General features: G+C 33.9%; 1 protein-coding gene across 1 annotated transcript; it reads left to right on the forward strand.

Annotated features, from left to right (window-relative positions):
* Positions 1–5299: 5299 nt before the first annotated feature.
* On the forward strand, positions 5300–9235 carry LOC133872967 (monodehydroascorbate reductase, seedling isozyme). Its single transcript, XM_062310665.1, has 10 exons — positions 5300–5460; positions 5962–6033; positions 6640–6691; positions 6817–6897; positions 7102–7220; positions 7310–7529; positions 7665–7783; positions 7872–7997; positions 8128–8268; positions 8745–9235. The coding sequence occupies exons 1-10, from the start codon at positions 5410–5412 to the stop codon at positions 9066–9068; spliced, it is 1305 nt and encodes a 434-aa protein (XP_062166649.1). The 5' UTR covers positions 5300–5409; the 3' UTR covers positions 9069–9235.
* Positions 9236–17554: the final 8319 nt, after the last annotated feature.

Consider the following 17554-nt stretch of genomic DNA (forward strand, 5'->3'; position numbering starts at 1 on the left):
CAACTGGTTTCTCAACATTAATAGAGATAATTAGTTTTGGGAAGATATTACTATATAACACACTATTGTTATTTGATCAATGAAAATAATAATCTTATATACACGATAATGATGGAATATTGATGGCACTCAAGCATGTATTAACACTCAGATTCTATCCCAAATTCTATAATTATCCAATTGAATATAACTTTCTGGCATGATTGATTATGATGAAGAAGAAGAAGAAGAAAAAAAGAAAGAACAAAATATTCCAAGAATGGGCTCACATGTTGGCTTTTGAACCTTCATCGATCGACCCCATTGTTTCACATGAGTAACAATCATGGTTTAACATGCCATCTTTTTGCAGGGTTCATTTTTTAACCTCCTTGGGGAAAAAATATATCAGCTATCTATTAAATGAAATGTATTATTACATTCTGTATTCAATTTAATTTTTTTACTTAAAGTGAATATATTAACAAATAATTCAAAACAGAAAATATTTTTTTTTGACAAACAGATGTTTAACATTTGTAGAGTAAAAACTAACTAAATAACTAATTAATTTTTCTTTTTTCTTTTTAATAAGAATCAGTAATTTGCTTACCACTTGAAGCTGGAGGTCCAGGGTAACTTTTCATGTGATGAACATGAAAATGGGGGCCATTATTGCTTCCATTATGTCATGCATAGGGACAACACTTTTTTTTTTTTAGGGTGGGCGGTGGGCAACAAGGTAATCAAGACTAACTTTGCAGGAAATAAACAAGAATGGTGTGCAGCCAGGGGGCTCGATCTTGCTCCTCTCTCCCCTCCCTAGCTATGCTTGTTGGTGTACCTAATTCCGCTAAGTAAATAGAGCCCATCCAATAGACCTCCATTAATAGACCTCTCTAAATAATTGTTTGTTTTCCTTTGAACTTATTGGTGCTGGGTTTGCGGTCATTGTACTAGATACATGGAAATAAATAATTTGTGCCATGTATGAAAATAATAATATTATTCATTTCCATCATCATTAAATAAAAAGTAAAAAAAAGGCATGGAACTTGGGAGCAAAACTATACGTATAAGATAAGACATAATGGCGTTGTACATTATTCTGATGAAGACAGTGGAACGTCGCGTTCATGAATCACATGGAATGCCCGGCCACCTAGCACCTGGCCACTGGCCACCTTTCCTTTGAAAGAGATGGTTGGTTTTTGTTTTTACCCTCCCAAAGCCTGGCTACAATTTTAGGAACATCAAACAGTATAGCAAATTGCTCCCCTTTCTTTGGCAGGGCCTGGAATTAATATTACCGGCGGGAGCCGGGGCCGTGGGCTCCCCTTTTCGATCACATTTTTACTCTCTCGTCTCTCTCATGCGCAAAATATCCCTCGTCCTTTCATATCTGCGTCGGATCAGCTAGCATAGATATTTTGCCTGTTGAAAATTTGTGAATAAAGATTGTGTCCGGTCCCTTTATTTTGGGTAGTTTATTTAAGATTCTGTCCTGTGATTTAAAAATTTAAAACTCTCTCCTTCACACAGTCGGCCACCTCACCCTTTTCACCCTCACCGTCACCTTCACCCTGCACCGTCACTATCAATCTCTCACTTTTGGAGGTAATCGACCACCACTTTCCTGCATGTGATCACAATGGTGGGGTTCGGCTAAACCCCAATGGTGATGGTGAGAGACTAGTGCCGGTGATGCACCGGTGAGGGTGGTGATGAGGCTGATGAGAGCAATGATTGCTTCTAGAAAGAAATAATTTTTAAGTTTTGAAGTGATCGATGTCATTTTATTTAAAATGAACGGTCTAAATTATAATTATTGCACACCATCTCAGTCCCAAATTTTGCACTCGGTGCTCGTAGTGAAGTCCTATAATGTAAGGTGCATGTGTGAACAAATAGATATGTCTTAAGCGTGCGTTTAAGATTACGATTTCGTAAAAAATATATATAATTTGATCTACATAAATCGTTTGAGAATTAAATTTTTAAAAATTACAATTTGAAAACGCAAAAAATATACTTTTTCAAATCGCAGGTAAAATGATGTTTTTTTTTAAAACGCAAAATTTTAAAGGCTAATTTGTGATTTTAAACTCTAAACTGCAATTTTGCAAAACGCTTAACTGCGTTTTTAAAAATCAATTTTTTCAAATCGCACATTTTAAAATCATAATTTTAAATCACACTTTTTGAAATTGCAAATTCAAACGGATCGTAAGTAAATATATTCTCATTGTCCAAGAAAAAGAAAAAAAAGAAGAAGCTCCCCACTGAGGGAGAGACCGTTCGTTGTCGTGAGCATTTTATTAATTTATTCATGTGTTATGGTATGGTCTCCATATGCAGTGTTTACAATCCAGCCAAAAAACCATCAATTATAACACGAATAAATAAATAATTTCACATTTTCTATCATTATTTTCATGTCTCGATGATGAATTTCTTGTTCTCTTGTTAGTACGAAAATATTATGGCCTTGTTTCACAATGCTTTTTGGGAGAATATTTTTGTTTTTTTACCAAAATAACAAAAGCATTAAAAAATAATTTCAAAGACAAAACATTCAAAATTATGTTCTTCTGTGTCGGTCACATTAAAACATGTTTTCAACAAAAAAAAATAAAAGAAGGAAAATACTCCATAAAAAGTTTTATCAAACAATCTTCTCTAATCAAAAGTTCATATGATTGTTTTCTCTGTATTAATTTTATCGAATGTCCCCAATGGGCCTCATATGAATTTTTTTGTCAATTTTAGTAATTTGACATTCGAAAGATGGGCCCTTCGGCCCCTTCCCTAATGTATCTACTTGTGATAGTGGTGCTGGCCTAGTAGCGGTTGGGCTACACAATACTCCTTAGCCCAAGTTTGCTTAGCCCATAATCAACCACTTCACCATTTCTAATCAAAGTATGAATTATAAGTAATTTTAAATGTAGAATCATTTATTTATTTGTGTTTTCTTAAAATTAATGTGTCTTTTAAAATCATATATCAATATAACAACTACGAAAAATTGGTTCAAATCAATTTCAATTTTTTTTAATCTTTTTTTTTTTTTTCTCATGATAATAATATGAATTAGTTCACAACTTTTTATCAACCGAGTGTTGTTAGTAGCATTATAGATTTTATTATAATTTTTTTAACAAATTGACATGACAATCACATGATGTTCAAAACATTAGTCACCATCCATTTAAATTAATTTATTAAATTTTGTTGCTCAATTTTTTCACCTAAGAAATATGACTCGTAGTTTATAAATGAATTAGGGATAATTGCACCGTTGGTCTATGTGGTATGCCATAATTATTTTTCACTTCCTATAGTTTAAAAAATTAATGAGAGGTCCCTGTGGTATGCAATAATTACGTTTTACTCTCCGGGTCGATTTTCAATCCACAATTTTGACGGAATCTGTTAGTCTTACACGTCAGCAACACGTGTCGCCATCTTATTGGCGACACGTGTCCATGTTAATAATAATAATAAAAATTATTAAAAAATAAATAAATAAACTTTTTTTAAAAAAAAAAAAAAAAAAAAAAGGGCAGGCTTGGGGTGGCTGGGCCACTCCCTTACCCCCATTTTTCTTTTTCTTTTTCTTTTTTGTTTTTTGTTTTTTAATTTTTTTTTTTAAAAAAAATAATTATTTTTTTTAATAAATTTATATTATTTTATTAAGATTGGACATGTCAGCGCCACATGTCACAAATAAGATGGCGACACGTGGCGCTGACGTGGCATTTGACGGAATCTGTTAAAAATTTTAACAGAATTTGACGTCAAAGATCGATTTGTAATTATTACATACCACAAGAATTTTCCATGCACTTTTTAAATCATAGAGAGTGAAAAATAATAATAGCATATCACATAGACCAATAGTGTAATTATCCCATGAATTATAACAAAAGCTACAATATGACGATCATTTTCCTTTATCAATCTATTTCATGACATTGCTCTCCAATAATTTTGTTAAGGTTGATTCAAATGCACTAAGTCTTGCCAAAAGCGCGGGTGTGACGTGTTTGAATATATTTGTTAATGTGTTTTGAAGAGTGTTTTTTGTTTTTAGTTTGAAAAAGTATTTTAATTTTTTTTTTAAAGTTATTTATTAATAAATTTGACTCCAAGAATAAAAACAAGTCATGGTCACCGGACTAATTTTAATGCTTTATTTCTTACTAAACTATGTTATCGTTTGCAGAGGATCAGAACTTCTATGCGGAATACCAACCTTGGTGGTCATGACCCTTTCAATCTTTCATCACCAGTGACGTCAGAGTTTTCTTTAAGAAAGATTTTCTTCTGCGACCGGGAGTAGTGTACCCACGCCCTTAGCAATCTACACCGTTGAAATTCCTTCTCAGGAATCACGTAGAAGAATTGAAAAAAGGGGTATTTTAGAATCTGAACGAAGACTGTTTTTGGGCATTGTACATCAATGCCATAACTGATAGTTGGGACATCGGCCGGCCCTGGGGGACGATTTGTGGCCCAGAAATATTCAAATCATAATTAGACTAATTTCGGTAAAACTTATTGCCCAAGATTTTGCTGTTAAAAGCATTTTGTAGTCAAGTGCGTGCCTGCAGTTCAATCTGTCTGATTTTGTCGATAATAAACGACTGAAATGTGAAAATACTATTAAACGAGACTTGACTATAAAAATAAGTATAAAAATGTTTTGATAATTGATAATAATTTTTAATTTTAAAGATAATTTAAGACACCATTTTTCAAATCATAAATTTTACCAAATGCTTAATTACGTTTTGAAATCATTAATACTAAATAAAAACTATATTAGAATAATTTCACAAAGATTATATATATATTTCAAAATTAATAATAGATGACTATACATTATTCTATTGATAATCAATAAACCGTCCTATAGTGTGAAAGTTTGAATCAGGATCTTTTTAAATTATTTGTTCGAATTTAAGAGAATTTAGACAAAAAATTATGGGAAAACATTTATAAAAATTACTTAACCAAATAAAAATTGAGTTGTCTAACTATTTATCCGAGTAAATCCTATAAGTGTTATTTTATAATTTTCAATTCAAATTCTCTCAAATTTAAATAAATAATTTAAAAAAATCCTTATCTCTCTAAGCTCCATTGTAGGTCAGTTCTAGAACATGGTAAACGCTTTTCAAGTTTGGCTATCGTGGCAGATGCAAAGTCAGCAAAGGTCGACGGTCAACGGATCGCCACGTGGCTAGATTCCGTTTATACGCAGCGTCCAGCCAATGAAAGCCGAGTCGTCCCATTAATATCTGAACAAGCACACGGCTCACACCTCATCACATTCCCTCTCTCCTCTCTATCTCTCGAATACACAGTACTTAAAAAGTCATAGAGCGCACAGCGAAGGCCAAAAGCTTTCCAATCATAGTATCAATGGCAGAGAAGAGCTTCAAGTACGTGATCGTCGGTGGCGGTGTCTCAGCCGTGAGTTTCTCGATCATCGGCTCTCGTACTTTTCCTTCGTCAATTTCATTTTCACGATCAGATAGTTTTTCTTGTCGTTTTATCCGTTTTCCGGTGCTAATTCCAAAGTTTTCTTGGAATATTGGACCGCTGGTGATATTTTGGTTTATGTTCCTGAGCTTGTGGTTTCGGATTTTGAATAATCGATCTGAACCCTGTAATTTGGTTCTCGCTTGGTTTGTACTTCACACAGATCTAAATGTCATTTTTTCTCCGATTTTATTTCATTTTTCTTAGCGTTTTCAGTCAACTATATGCTTTATGTGTTGTTTTTGGCAGAGAAATATTTCTTATAATGATGGATTTAATTAAATTTAAATGAAGTGAAGGAAGTATGAGACCTTGGATCTCCATTCTCTTTTGGTAATCGAAGAAGTGAAAAATCAGACTCAAATTAGATGTGTTTATCTGTAATAATTTTCGTGCTGAATTTGACGTTGTTAAGTCATGTTGACATAATAGGGATATGCAGCTAGGGAGTTTGCCAAACAGGGCCTTAAACCAGGCGAGCTGGCGGTCATTTCCAAGGAGGCGGTATACTTTCTTATACCTTTGTATAGTCAATTATCTGGTTAATGTTAAATTCAGTTTGCGAACGCTTTGATTGTGTGGAAATGTTATGCTACTGAGAAAGTTCAGGTAGTTAGTGTTGTTATTGTGGCGTATATTTTGTGCAATTCATGGGCAGAACAGAAAAAATAATACAATAAATGCTCATGTGATGTGTATTTAGGAATAACACGTGTTATTTTGAGCTCAAAATGCATTTTCTTGGAGCCTAGGCTCAAATCTTAAAGCTACATTAGACTCTGACTGAAGTTTAGCACATTTGTATAGATAGGGAAAATGAAGGTCATTTCATAGTTTGAACATATTTGAAATTATAGAAATAATGTGATCAATATTAACTTCAAGATGATATACACCCGCGACCCCAATTAGATTTAAGTACATGAATTCAATTTTAACCACTTAAATATATTTGAAATTTGAAGGTATTGGCAAAACTACCTTCAATTTTATGCTACTTGCTTAATTTTTCGAAACTGTTTTTACTACTACAGCAGTTGGTGTGGTTTTATTACCTCTTGAGTAAACTTATATGGACTTCTGCTAATTTCTTCTTTCTTATACTTCCAGGTGGCTCCTTATGAACGCCCAGCACTAAGCAAGGCTTACCTTTTCCCCGAGTGTATGGAGCATTGTTCATAACTTAACTTGTTCAACTTAAGTTAAATCTAAGATATAGTGTTGCACATCTGGCCTTTTACTTGCACTTAAAATCAAGTTGCTTTCATTCCGTGTTGTATTTTCCAGCTCCTGCTAGACTCCCAGGGTTCCATGTCTGTGTCGGAAGTGGAGGGGAGAGATTGCTTCCTGAGTGGTACAAAGAAAAAGGTTATGCCCCACCCATTATATGCAAATACTGATTTAGTATTGTATGAGTGGTTTCCTGAAACTGTAGTGCCTGCCAATAACGTGATGAGATTGAGCAAGCGGTCATTACTGAATTCAGTGTTTTGGTGGCTTCCAATTTGTATATGTCCAATGGAGAATGCCCTGGATATCATTTTCTCATGGAAACTCAACTGATGGTTGCAGGAATAGAGTTGATCCTAAAGACAGAAATAGTAAAAGCAGATCTCGCTGCCAAAATTCTGATAAGCGCTGCTGGAGAAACTTTCAAGTATCAGATTTTGGTTATTGCAACTGGTTCAAGTGTAAGTGTACCTAAGGTTTCCAGAAAATGACTTCGGCTTGCCTTCTCTTACCTTGTTTACACGGTGTAATGCTTTTTGCTTTTACGCAGGTTATCAGGTTGACAGATTTTGGTGTGCAAGGAGCTGATGCCAAAAACATCTTCTACTTGAGAGAAATTGATGATGCCGATAAGCTAATAGAAGCTTTCAAAGCAAAGAAGAACGGGAAGGCTGTGATTGTTGGAGGAGGATACATTGGTCTTGAGCTTGGCGCAGTTTTGGAAATGAACAATTTTGATGTCAGCATGGTTTACCCTGAGCCATGGTGCAGTAAGTGGAGACTCATTTTAGGCATAATTTTGTATAATTGATTCAAATATTTTGTTGTTGAAATTAGATGACCTACTCTTTGTTGGATTTCTGTTGTAGATCCTTCTTTTCTAACTCAGGCCGTGTTTTTTGCAGTGCCTCGGCTTTTCACTTCTGGTATAGCTGCTTTCTATGAGGGTTACTATAAAAATAAAGGAATCAAAATTATTAAGGGAACAGTTGCCGTTGGATTTACTTCTGATTCAAATGGAGAGGTAAGTATTCAATCATTTGGTATTTAAATGTTGATTGTGTGATCTATGAGCTGAAAGCTTTACTGGCAATCTTTCGCTCATCATTCAGGTAAAGGAAGTGAAACTTAAGGATGGCAGGGTGCTAGAAGCTGACATTGTTGTTGTTGGTGTTGGGGGAAGACCCCTTACAACATTATTCAAAGGTCAGGTTGAAGAGGAGAAAGGCGGCATTAAGGTTAGGGTGACTTCTGAGAGCCTATGATTTTGTTTGACTGGAATTCCTGTGTTATCATAACGATTGTTATTAAAATTGGAGCAGATGGCAATTTTGAATTTTAACTTATGCACAACTTGTTTGATTGCAGACTGATGCGTTCTTTAAAACAAGTGTTACTGGCGTATATGCTGTAGGCGATGTGGCTACTTTCCCTTTGAAATTGTACAATGAATTGAGAAGAGTTGAACATGTTGACCATGCACGCAAATCTGCTGAGCAGGCTGTGAAGGTTTGCATCTTCCCGATACTGTTGTTTTCACAAATTATGAGCCCTTTTAAATGCTGCATCATGAAATTTGCATGTTCTTTACCCATATTTTCCATGAAAAGAATGCATGCGACTAAGTTCATCAAAATAACCAGCCATTGGGTATAATTTCCAACTTTGTTTTTTGTGCCTTGTGCAAAATTTTCTTGCTCTCTTCCACTCTTGGAGAAAAAACTGTATTTGTAAGGATAGAGATTCCAACAATTTTTCTGCTTGGATTGCTAGCAATTTGAGCAGCAAATGTGAGAGAGCTAGTATGAGGCCTATTTGCTTGGTAGGTGTAGGTGAGCTTCGTAAGAATTTTCTCATATTTGCTGCAATTTGCAATCCGAGCAGCAAAATTGCTGGGAATTCAGATCCATTGGTATATAGCAATGCACATAGTTATATAAAACCTGTGGTGGATCTCATAACTATATGTTGTCTTGTTTTTGCAGGCCATTAAGGCAAGTGAGGAGGGGAAGACGATTGAGGAGTATGACTACCTTCCATACTTCTATTCACGCTCATTTAATCTGTCTTGGCAATTCTATGGCGACAATGTTGGTGACTCAGTGCTATTTGGAGACAACAATCCAGAATCACCAAATCCCAAGTTTGGATCGTACTGGATCAAAGATGGGAAGGTTGTTGGAGCTTTCCTAGAGAGTGGGAGTCCTGAGGAAAACAAGGCTATAGCCAAAGTTGCAAGGGTTCAACCTCCTGTTGAGAATCTTGATCTGCTCACAAAAGAGGGCCTCTCCTTTGCAGCTAAGATTTAATTACTTCCTTAGCAGGGGGAAAAACACGGACTGGATGCTATTATGGTCTTAAGCTAGTTTACATATAACTGTTGGCTTTGGTTTTCACTGGGTTTTTTTTTTTTTTTTTTTTTACTTTGTGGTTTGATTGCATAAATAATGGAAATAAGGCTTGCAGTTACTCCTTCCGTTTTTTTGCTCTCAACTCTTTTACAACTTGTTAACACATGTCAATATGTGATTGGAGGGTGTTGAGTTTTTTTATTTTTTTTAATGGCTGATGTGGCTTTAATCACATTCAGACACCTTCGAACCAAATTCTACTAGTTATTCTAGCTGTTTTTTTTTTTTTTGGATGAATGCTTGCCTACATGGCTTTTACCTAAAGAGATATTTTAGTGTGAAAATAAGTAGTAGTATGTAGATATCTTGCAAAATGACCAATTTCAATAGAATTCAATCGGCAAGCATTAACTTCCACCAAATGAAGATATCTATGATTTTAGATGAAAAGCCCATCAAAATAGCATTCAGAAGAATAGATGAATCTCCAAGAGGGAACTCGAATAAGATAATAAACCAAATTCTAATTCAAATAAGATAAAAGTCTTATCTACCGACTTTTCTATCTAATATAACGGTATAACCTAGAAACTACTGCATCGCTCTGCGGGACAAAACTTCAACATCCAATTTGAATCTCCAAATCGAAAACAAAAGGCTTCATGCGGAGGGACACATGAACCAACCCCTTAATCAAAGAGACTGAAGCACATATCCTGCAACTAGTTAAAGTAAAAGAAAAGGCAGTCAGATGAATATCCAACGGTACATAATTTATGTGAAGCTTTTTGTTAAAATATTACCCGTCTAACCTAAGTTGATGGTGTGCTACTATAGTTTTTTTTACGAAGCTCAATCATATCATCATCAGCTCCAACTGTAAACCAATAAACAATCAAAAGTTAAATTCAAAACAACGGATGATTTCAAGACTCCCAACGCGTTTGGTTTCTCTCCCAAACAAACCAAACGATGCCTTTCAAACAATTCATCCTAATTTATCGCCATAATTAACCGCAAGCAACATAAGCAAATAGATTGTTATAAACTTAATCACATCGACCAGCCGTCAAACAACAAGATTTAAACTAACATATAGATACATTAAACTATTCAGGCATCTACGTAAAAAGATAAACATACATATGCATATATACAACCATGCATAAACAAGAACAAGGAAAGAAAGCCTAGAGAGAAGACAAAAAAGTACCGGAGCCATGAATGTTCTTGATGTCTTCAGCGGAGGGGCTTGTGTTCCCTCCCAAAACAGCCAGCAAATACGTAGCGATCACCTTCATCTGATCTATCTACTGGGAAAACCAGAAACAGCGAGAAAGTAGGGGTGGGCATCGGTTCGATAGGCGGTTAAGTCGGTTGGTTAATCGACTTTTGTCGGAATGCAGTGGGTAAATTTATTTCGGTTACGTCGGTTAATAGGCGGTCAGTTAAGTCGGTAAAACAGTTAATAGGCGGTCGGTTAAGTCTGTTAAATCGGTTAACATTGGTAATGAAACGACGTCATTTTGATCTTTTTAAAGAAAAAGAAAAAGAAAAAAATGTTTCGTTCTTACTAAAACGACGTCATTTCGTTTTATGTTGATTCTGTTAATCGGTCGGAATAAAAGGTAGTTCGGTTCGGTTCAGTTCCGAACCGTCTTTCGGAACAAAATTTTATACCGATTACCAAACTGAAATTAGTTAGTAGGCGATCAATGGTAGTTCGATAAGCGGTCAGTAGGCGGATAATTTGCCCACCCCTACGAGAAAGCAAGAATAAAAGTACTAGAGACAAGGATTGGTGAAACGAAAGGGTCTTGTTTGTGGTTTATATATATATATATATATATATATATAGTCATCACGTGACTCACGTGGGTTTATTGTTTGGTGTAGGGTTCCAAGTTGGGATTTGGTCACTTGGAGAACAAGCAACGTGTTCAGGTCGGGTCGGAATTCGGATTTACAAATTAATCGCAAGTTGGGACTTCATGAAGGAGTCAGAACTCAGAAGACCTACTTATAAAAAAAGAAAAAAGAAAAAAAAGGTACTCAGAAGACCTTGGCTATTCATCAAAGCGGCCTCATGTAAAGTTTCGCGCTCTCCTTCCCTGTGGCCAAATATACCTGATTTCTATTACATCATTTTGGTTCTCTAAATTAAATTGGAAATTAAAGTAAAGCTTTTAGCTTAAAAGACAAGGTTTTGAAAATTATTTTCCGTGTTTTGATTTGAAAAAGGTTTTAATGTGATATAAATTTTTGAAGTCTTTTTTCGTTGTTTAATGCTAATTGTTAATATTAAAAATTCAATCTAGATACATATATTGCATAAACACTCAAAGTACCTCAATTTTAAACACTTGGAAACTGCTTCTCTCTCTTAAAAACAAGAGAGATAAGCTCTAAACTTATTTTAGGTTAATGTTTCTTTTCGCTTGATGCAATGTTGTTGTAAAGGTTATTCGGACCTTACTAATTAATATGATGGGAACCCTAGATAAGAAAAGGCACGAATGCTAGATAGAGTCCAACAAGCCCAATATGGTTTTCTGATGTACCATGTGGTTCTATAAATTAAGGGCTTTTGTTTGGAAGTGGACTCAACTTAGATTTGGATTCTAAATTTTAAAAATTATGAAGTTATGAATCTTTTGAACGCTTAGATAACCGAATCCTAAGTTATGAATCTTTTCAACCCTCTTTTATCATGGATTTGTTGGGTTTTGGGGACATTTTTTCAATCAATCATTTTTTTTGTGTATATTGGGGTAATGATGTGATGTATGCCACTTTGAGGTGTTTAGGCGTTTGATTGATGGCTGATGCCTTGATGGGTAGGGCCTTCAGGCTTCAAGGCATCTTTGTCTGACAGGATTTGGAAAAAGTAAACCCCAGAAGATGGAAACAAAAACAGTCTGTACAATCAGCTTTGGGCTATGGTTTTGGGCCACTTTCTCTTGTATTTTTATCTGTTGTTCCTTGTCCTGTCTTAGAGCTAAGATCAAAGAATAATGAGTAGTTGGTGTAATATTATTGACCCTAATGCTAATAAGCACAAAAGTTTGAGTTAAGATCATTCAAAAATAAATAAAATAAGATGAAGTTTTAATATATTTTATCAACTTCTTGTTTAAAAATCTTTTCAGATATTATGTTTATATTAACTAAAAAATGCCTCGTATCTATGCTATAATTAACGGCCAAGTAAGGAACTAGGGGTAATGGGTTATAGCCTTAATAACTGCATTCGTATTATTTTTATATTTAATTAAATCTACTAAAATGACGTTGTTTTAAATTTAGTAAGTTTATGACGTTTAGGTTATGTTAAGTTTTTTTTTTTTTTTTTACTACCATTTTTTTATTTTCCTTGGGTAATCTAAATCTTAATTACTTTGACACAATAATACTCTATGGCTGATAATCATGAATCATGTAATACGTAAAATCTTAATTTATTTAAAATTACATATAGTAATAACCGCATTATTTAATCTTGCATATAAATTTAAATAGTAATTCAAAACGCTTATTACCTCGTATGCGAATAATAAATAATAACCGAACAAATACAAATACAAATACCTAAAAATAATAACTCCATTATATAAATGTGAATACAAATATTATTAATAACAACATTTACATCCTTATTTTCACCCTTATATCACTTATGTTACATTGGCACATCGACTTATCAAGATTTAAAAGTAACTTGTTTTTTAAATAACTGACATGGAAAAGATTTAAAACATGACGTATCAGCTTGTAGGATAAGGGTGCGAAGAGTGACGTGTGAGGAGTAGTACGATTCCGCTTTAACTTTCTCTCTCCTGGACAGCTAAGCTGAATTAATTTCCATACAGGTGCAACTGTCACGACATTTATGCGCCAATACTCAATAGTTACTGTCAGTAAAGGGTTGTTTTTTTGGGTAAGCAGATTGGCCCTGTTTTATCCACCCACTTTTCCTCCTCTCTGCTTATTGTGTATTGTCCTTGTGTATAGTGCCGAGGTCAGAAAAATAAAGCTTTAAAAAAAAAAAAAAATCACTTTTTCATTTTACCTATAATAAGAAAAAATGAAAAGTTATGAAGGGAAGAAATACGCATCTTGACAGGGATAAAAATTGAAAAAATAAAAATAAAAAAAATAATTCATTCTGGAACACGTCGTGTATACGCACATTTTTTACAATGAACTTTTTACTTTCCCGTTTTATCCCTGGCAAGAAAGAAATTAAAAGCGTTGCAGTGAGAAAATATGTGTCTTTTCTGGGGTAAGAAATTGAAGAAAAAAAAATAGTACAATTCTCACAAAAAATAGATTTTTTACTTTCCCATTTTACCCCTGACAATAAAAAAAAGAAAAACGTTAAAGTGAAGAAATACGCATCTTGACAATGGTAAAAGATGGAAAGAAAAACAAAAGTTTATTTCGAGGCACATCATGTATACGCACATTCTTGACAAAGAATTTTTCACCTTCTTATTTTACTCTTAGCCAAAAAAAAAATAAAAATGAAAAGTGCGAAGAAATATGCGTCTTGCTAGGGGTAAAAAATTAAAAAAAAAAAAAAAAAAAAAAAAATTAATTATTTTTTTTTTTTTTTTTTGTATATTTCTTACATGTACGGTGCACAAAGAGGAAGATAAGTAGGTGGAAAAATTTTCAATAATATAACGGGGGGAAAAAGGACGTAAACAATAAATATTAGGAGGCAGATGGTGTTGGTCCATCAATGCCTAATAAATTATGCCATCATTCATGAATGGTTCCGATTTCTGAATCGACTTTTGAACCTAAAAGAGAACATGGGCCTGGAATTTCCAATTTCTTTCGGGCAAAAAAAATAATAATAATAAAAAATCTTCTTCTTTGTAAAGTTATGGTCCTCCTCTAAAGTAGAGGCGAGGACAAGGCCCATGCAATCGAAGAAAGTGTAAAACAGCATGCATATATCATATATATGGGCAATAGTAATATTCTATGATGAGTTATCTCTTAGGACAGTTTTTTGTTGCATACATTAATTGTGGAGTTTTTTTTTATGGAATGTTGGTGGGTTGGTGTTAGATATGTTATCTTGATTCAAATCATACCGTCCAATTCCACCGACAGACGCATGCGAGGACGAGTAAAACAGTCAAAGACTTGTCGGTTGGAGAAGTCTCTAATGCTGAAAGTTAACAAAAGTAATTGGTGAAAATTACTCTGTTGATGAGAGATAATTAGAGTATTTTTTTAATTTAATTATGTGATGATACATGAGATGGTCGCAATGTCCTCTCTTTATTCGGGGCGTGGGCGTCAATGATGGAGCAAAGACTTTGCTAGGTATTGCTTGCTAGTGAGGTACGACCTTGTCCAATTGTAACGCCAAATTATAGCCATGGCCAATCATGGCGGTGAATTATAATTTTACAACATGCTATTGTGCCCGATTTCATGCTCTTTATAAATTAGGATGAAATTAGGGGTGGTTATTCTTTGCACCGCACTTTTCACATTCTTTAAGCAACTATTGCGCTAGCATGGTACCTTTCATGATTTGGCCGAGACCTGTGATTTGGGCTCAATAAACCCGACTCAAATCAGGAGCCCTTGAGCTTGTATTCTTAATCTTGGCTGACTGAGTGGGTTTGTGTGTGTATGCCTGTATGATATTTCAATATCTGTACCATAATAATAAGTGCTATGAATATATAAAAACCTTTTTTCAATTTAGTTCATTAACTGACACCAGATTATGCAAAATCATAATTTTGAATCTAATTGTTTTGAACGCAATCTCTTATAAGCAAGATGGATGTGAGCCGAAAAAAAATATGGATGTGAGGCCAGCTCATTGTATGCGACATGTGTCACAATATAATTGGTACTAATTAACATGACATTTGACGTTTAATGCAAAGAAACAAAAAAATGAACAGAAATTAAGATTAGGGACTTTTTCCTTTTACTTACCACATGGAGCTCTCAACCAATTTTTATATCACAAGCAACCAATTATAATTATGGACAATCACAGAAATTGGTTTTATTTATCTCATAATATTATTATTATTATTATTTTGTGTTTTTATGAATCCCTTATTAAAATATTGCTTCGTGGAAATTGCATGGGCCTTTAACAATTCAACTTCGTCAATAAGAGACAAACTTATAGCACCTAATATTGACCTTTACAGTCCCATAAATATTGGTCAATGCCACGAGAAACTAATTAATGTCCGTACTGGTTAGATTCCATTAGTTTAGATCATTTTCTTTGTCTTTTTTCTGGGACGTTCTTTTGGAATATTGGATTTTAACATCAAATAAAATATTTGGTGTTGCAAAATTTAATACAATATATTAGGTCTTGCGACAGCAGGGGCCAATCTTGAGATAGACACTTCTTAAATAAAAATTCTAAAATAATATTTTTTCTAATTTAATTATTGATATTTTTTTTGACATTTTAATCATAATTACATAATTAGCAAAAAAGAGACTTCACAAAAATAATGCCGGAAGGTTTCAATTTCACGACAAGAATCTGCGAGTGCAGTTTGTATTTTGACATCGGAACTTACGTATTCTACTATGCTTAAAACAAATCTATAAAGAGACATAATTAGAAAAAGGATAATTAAAAAAAAAAAAAAGATTGGAGAAAATTCTTTTTACTTAGTTTAGTAAAATATTTGTCCTTAAATCATGTGATTATCAAATGTAGTTTTAATATGATTTTCAGATGCATTTTTAAAACTATATGTAATAAATCATGTACAATAAATACATATGTGAATTTAAATGCCTCGTGTCAAGAGAAAATGAGGCAAAGGATATGAAAAATCAAAAGAGGGGAAAATTAATAGAGTAATTTAATTATTTTATTTTGATGCATTAGTATTAAATAATTTTTTTTAATAATAATTAATTCAAAATTTATTTAACATTATCACTTCAGTCGTCAACATACTAAAATAATAATAAGATAAAAGTATAATTTTTATACCTCCTTGAAAGAAATTGTTGACCATTGAAAATAAACCATGTGGTCAAAACGATAATTTAACAAAGAATATCAGGTAAAGAAGGTTTGACTTTGACTATTAGGCGTGCCTTAAGAGGCATACGGTGTAGATGAACATGGAATGGCTTGCGGGTTGCCGGTTGTGTTCTTGGATGGATTGAGCCAGCCACGTTGCGTTGATGAGTTGGCATGTTTCAACTTTGAGCGGCAAACGTAACCTCAAGAATGTGGCCGTGACATGTGACTAGACATTCATTACATGATACCATGTATATGGTTATAAATGATAAAATAAAATTTTAATTATAATATGACTTTTTTTCATTTCAAGTGAAAATTTATTTTACGATTCAGATAAAAGTAACTTAAAATTTTCTGTGGTAAGCATAAACGAAAAATACCTCTTATAGCCAAACTTCCATTTAAAAATTTGATTGAAAAACAATTAGAATGTTACATCAGTAACAATAATAATACAACATGTGTTCTTTATACTAAAACAATATGAAAAGGAAGAGAAAAAAAATCATAAATATAAAAAGAAATTATAGTAGGTAGTTGGACCACTCTAAATTGGCTAGAGGAGGTAGCTGATCCATGATAATTTCAGCCAAAATTTCAAATAAAAGTTAAAAATGAAGAGATATTTGTCATATATATATTTAGCTTGTTTGAGTTTTAAGTTATTTTTTAAGCTCAAAAATTTATTTCAAATTAATGCAACCAAAAAAACCCTAACTGTCGAGTTTCTCTTCTGATCTTGGTTGAAGGGGGAGGGGGCTTTTCCCCCGAATCCCTATTCTTTGCTTTTTTTCGTATTGTTTACTTACTTTCTGTTTATGGTTTGGTTTTCAGCCCGGTACTGAGCTGTGAGCTGTTGGATTTCTTCCCTCTAGGTGGCTTTCTGCAAACCCAAGAGGTGAATGTGTTTTCCTCTAATCCTTTTGAGGATTTGGAGTTGGTAGGTTTCGTTCTATGGTTGGGATGTTCAAAGTTATGAACAAAGATCGATTTTCTGTTTCTGGCGAGGTACGGACTGGTGTAGGGAGCGTGGGGGATTTAAAGGGGTTTTCTCTTTCGGATCTGCACTTTCTGTGCTGTTTCAGAGGTCGTTAGCAATGCTTAAGGAAGAAGGATTGATGATGGGTTGCACAATCTGGAGTATTTCTTTTCCAGGGCATTGACAGCGTTTTGATGAAGAATAAGACTAATGTTTGGGTACACAATTGGGTTACTTCTGTTCCAACACGGGAATATGCTTATTCTTGAGCAGGTTTTGGTGGGGTTTCATTCCAGTATGCAAATAAGTTTATTTCAGAGCAAGTTTTTTTCATTTAGAAGAAGTCTTATACGAATTTACCGGCGATTCCTTACGTTCTATGCTGGCCAATATTATTGAGTTTATATTTTTGGCTTATTT

This window comes from Alnus glutinosa, chromosome 7 (genome assembly GCF_958979055.1).
Source record: "Alnus glutinosa chromosome 7, dhAlnGlut1.1, whole genome shotgun sequence".
Taxonomy (NCBI): Eukaryota; Viridiplantae; Streptophyta; class Magnoliopsida; order Fagales; family Betulaceae; genus Alnus; species Alnus glutinosa.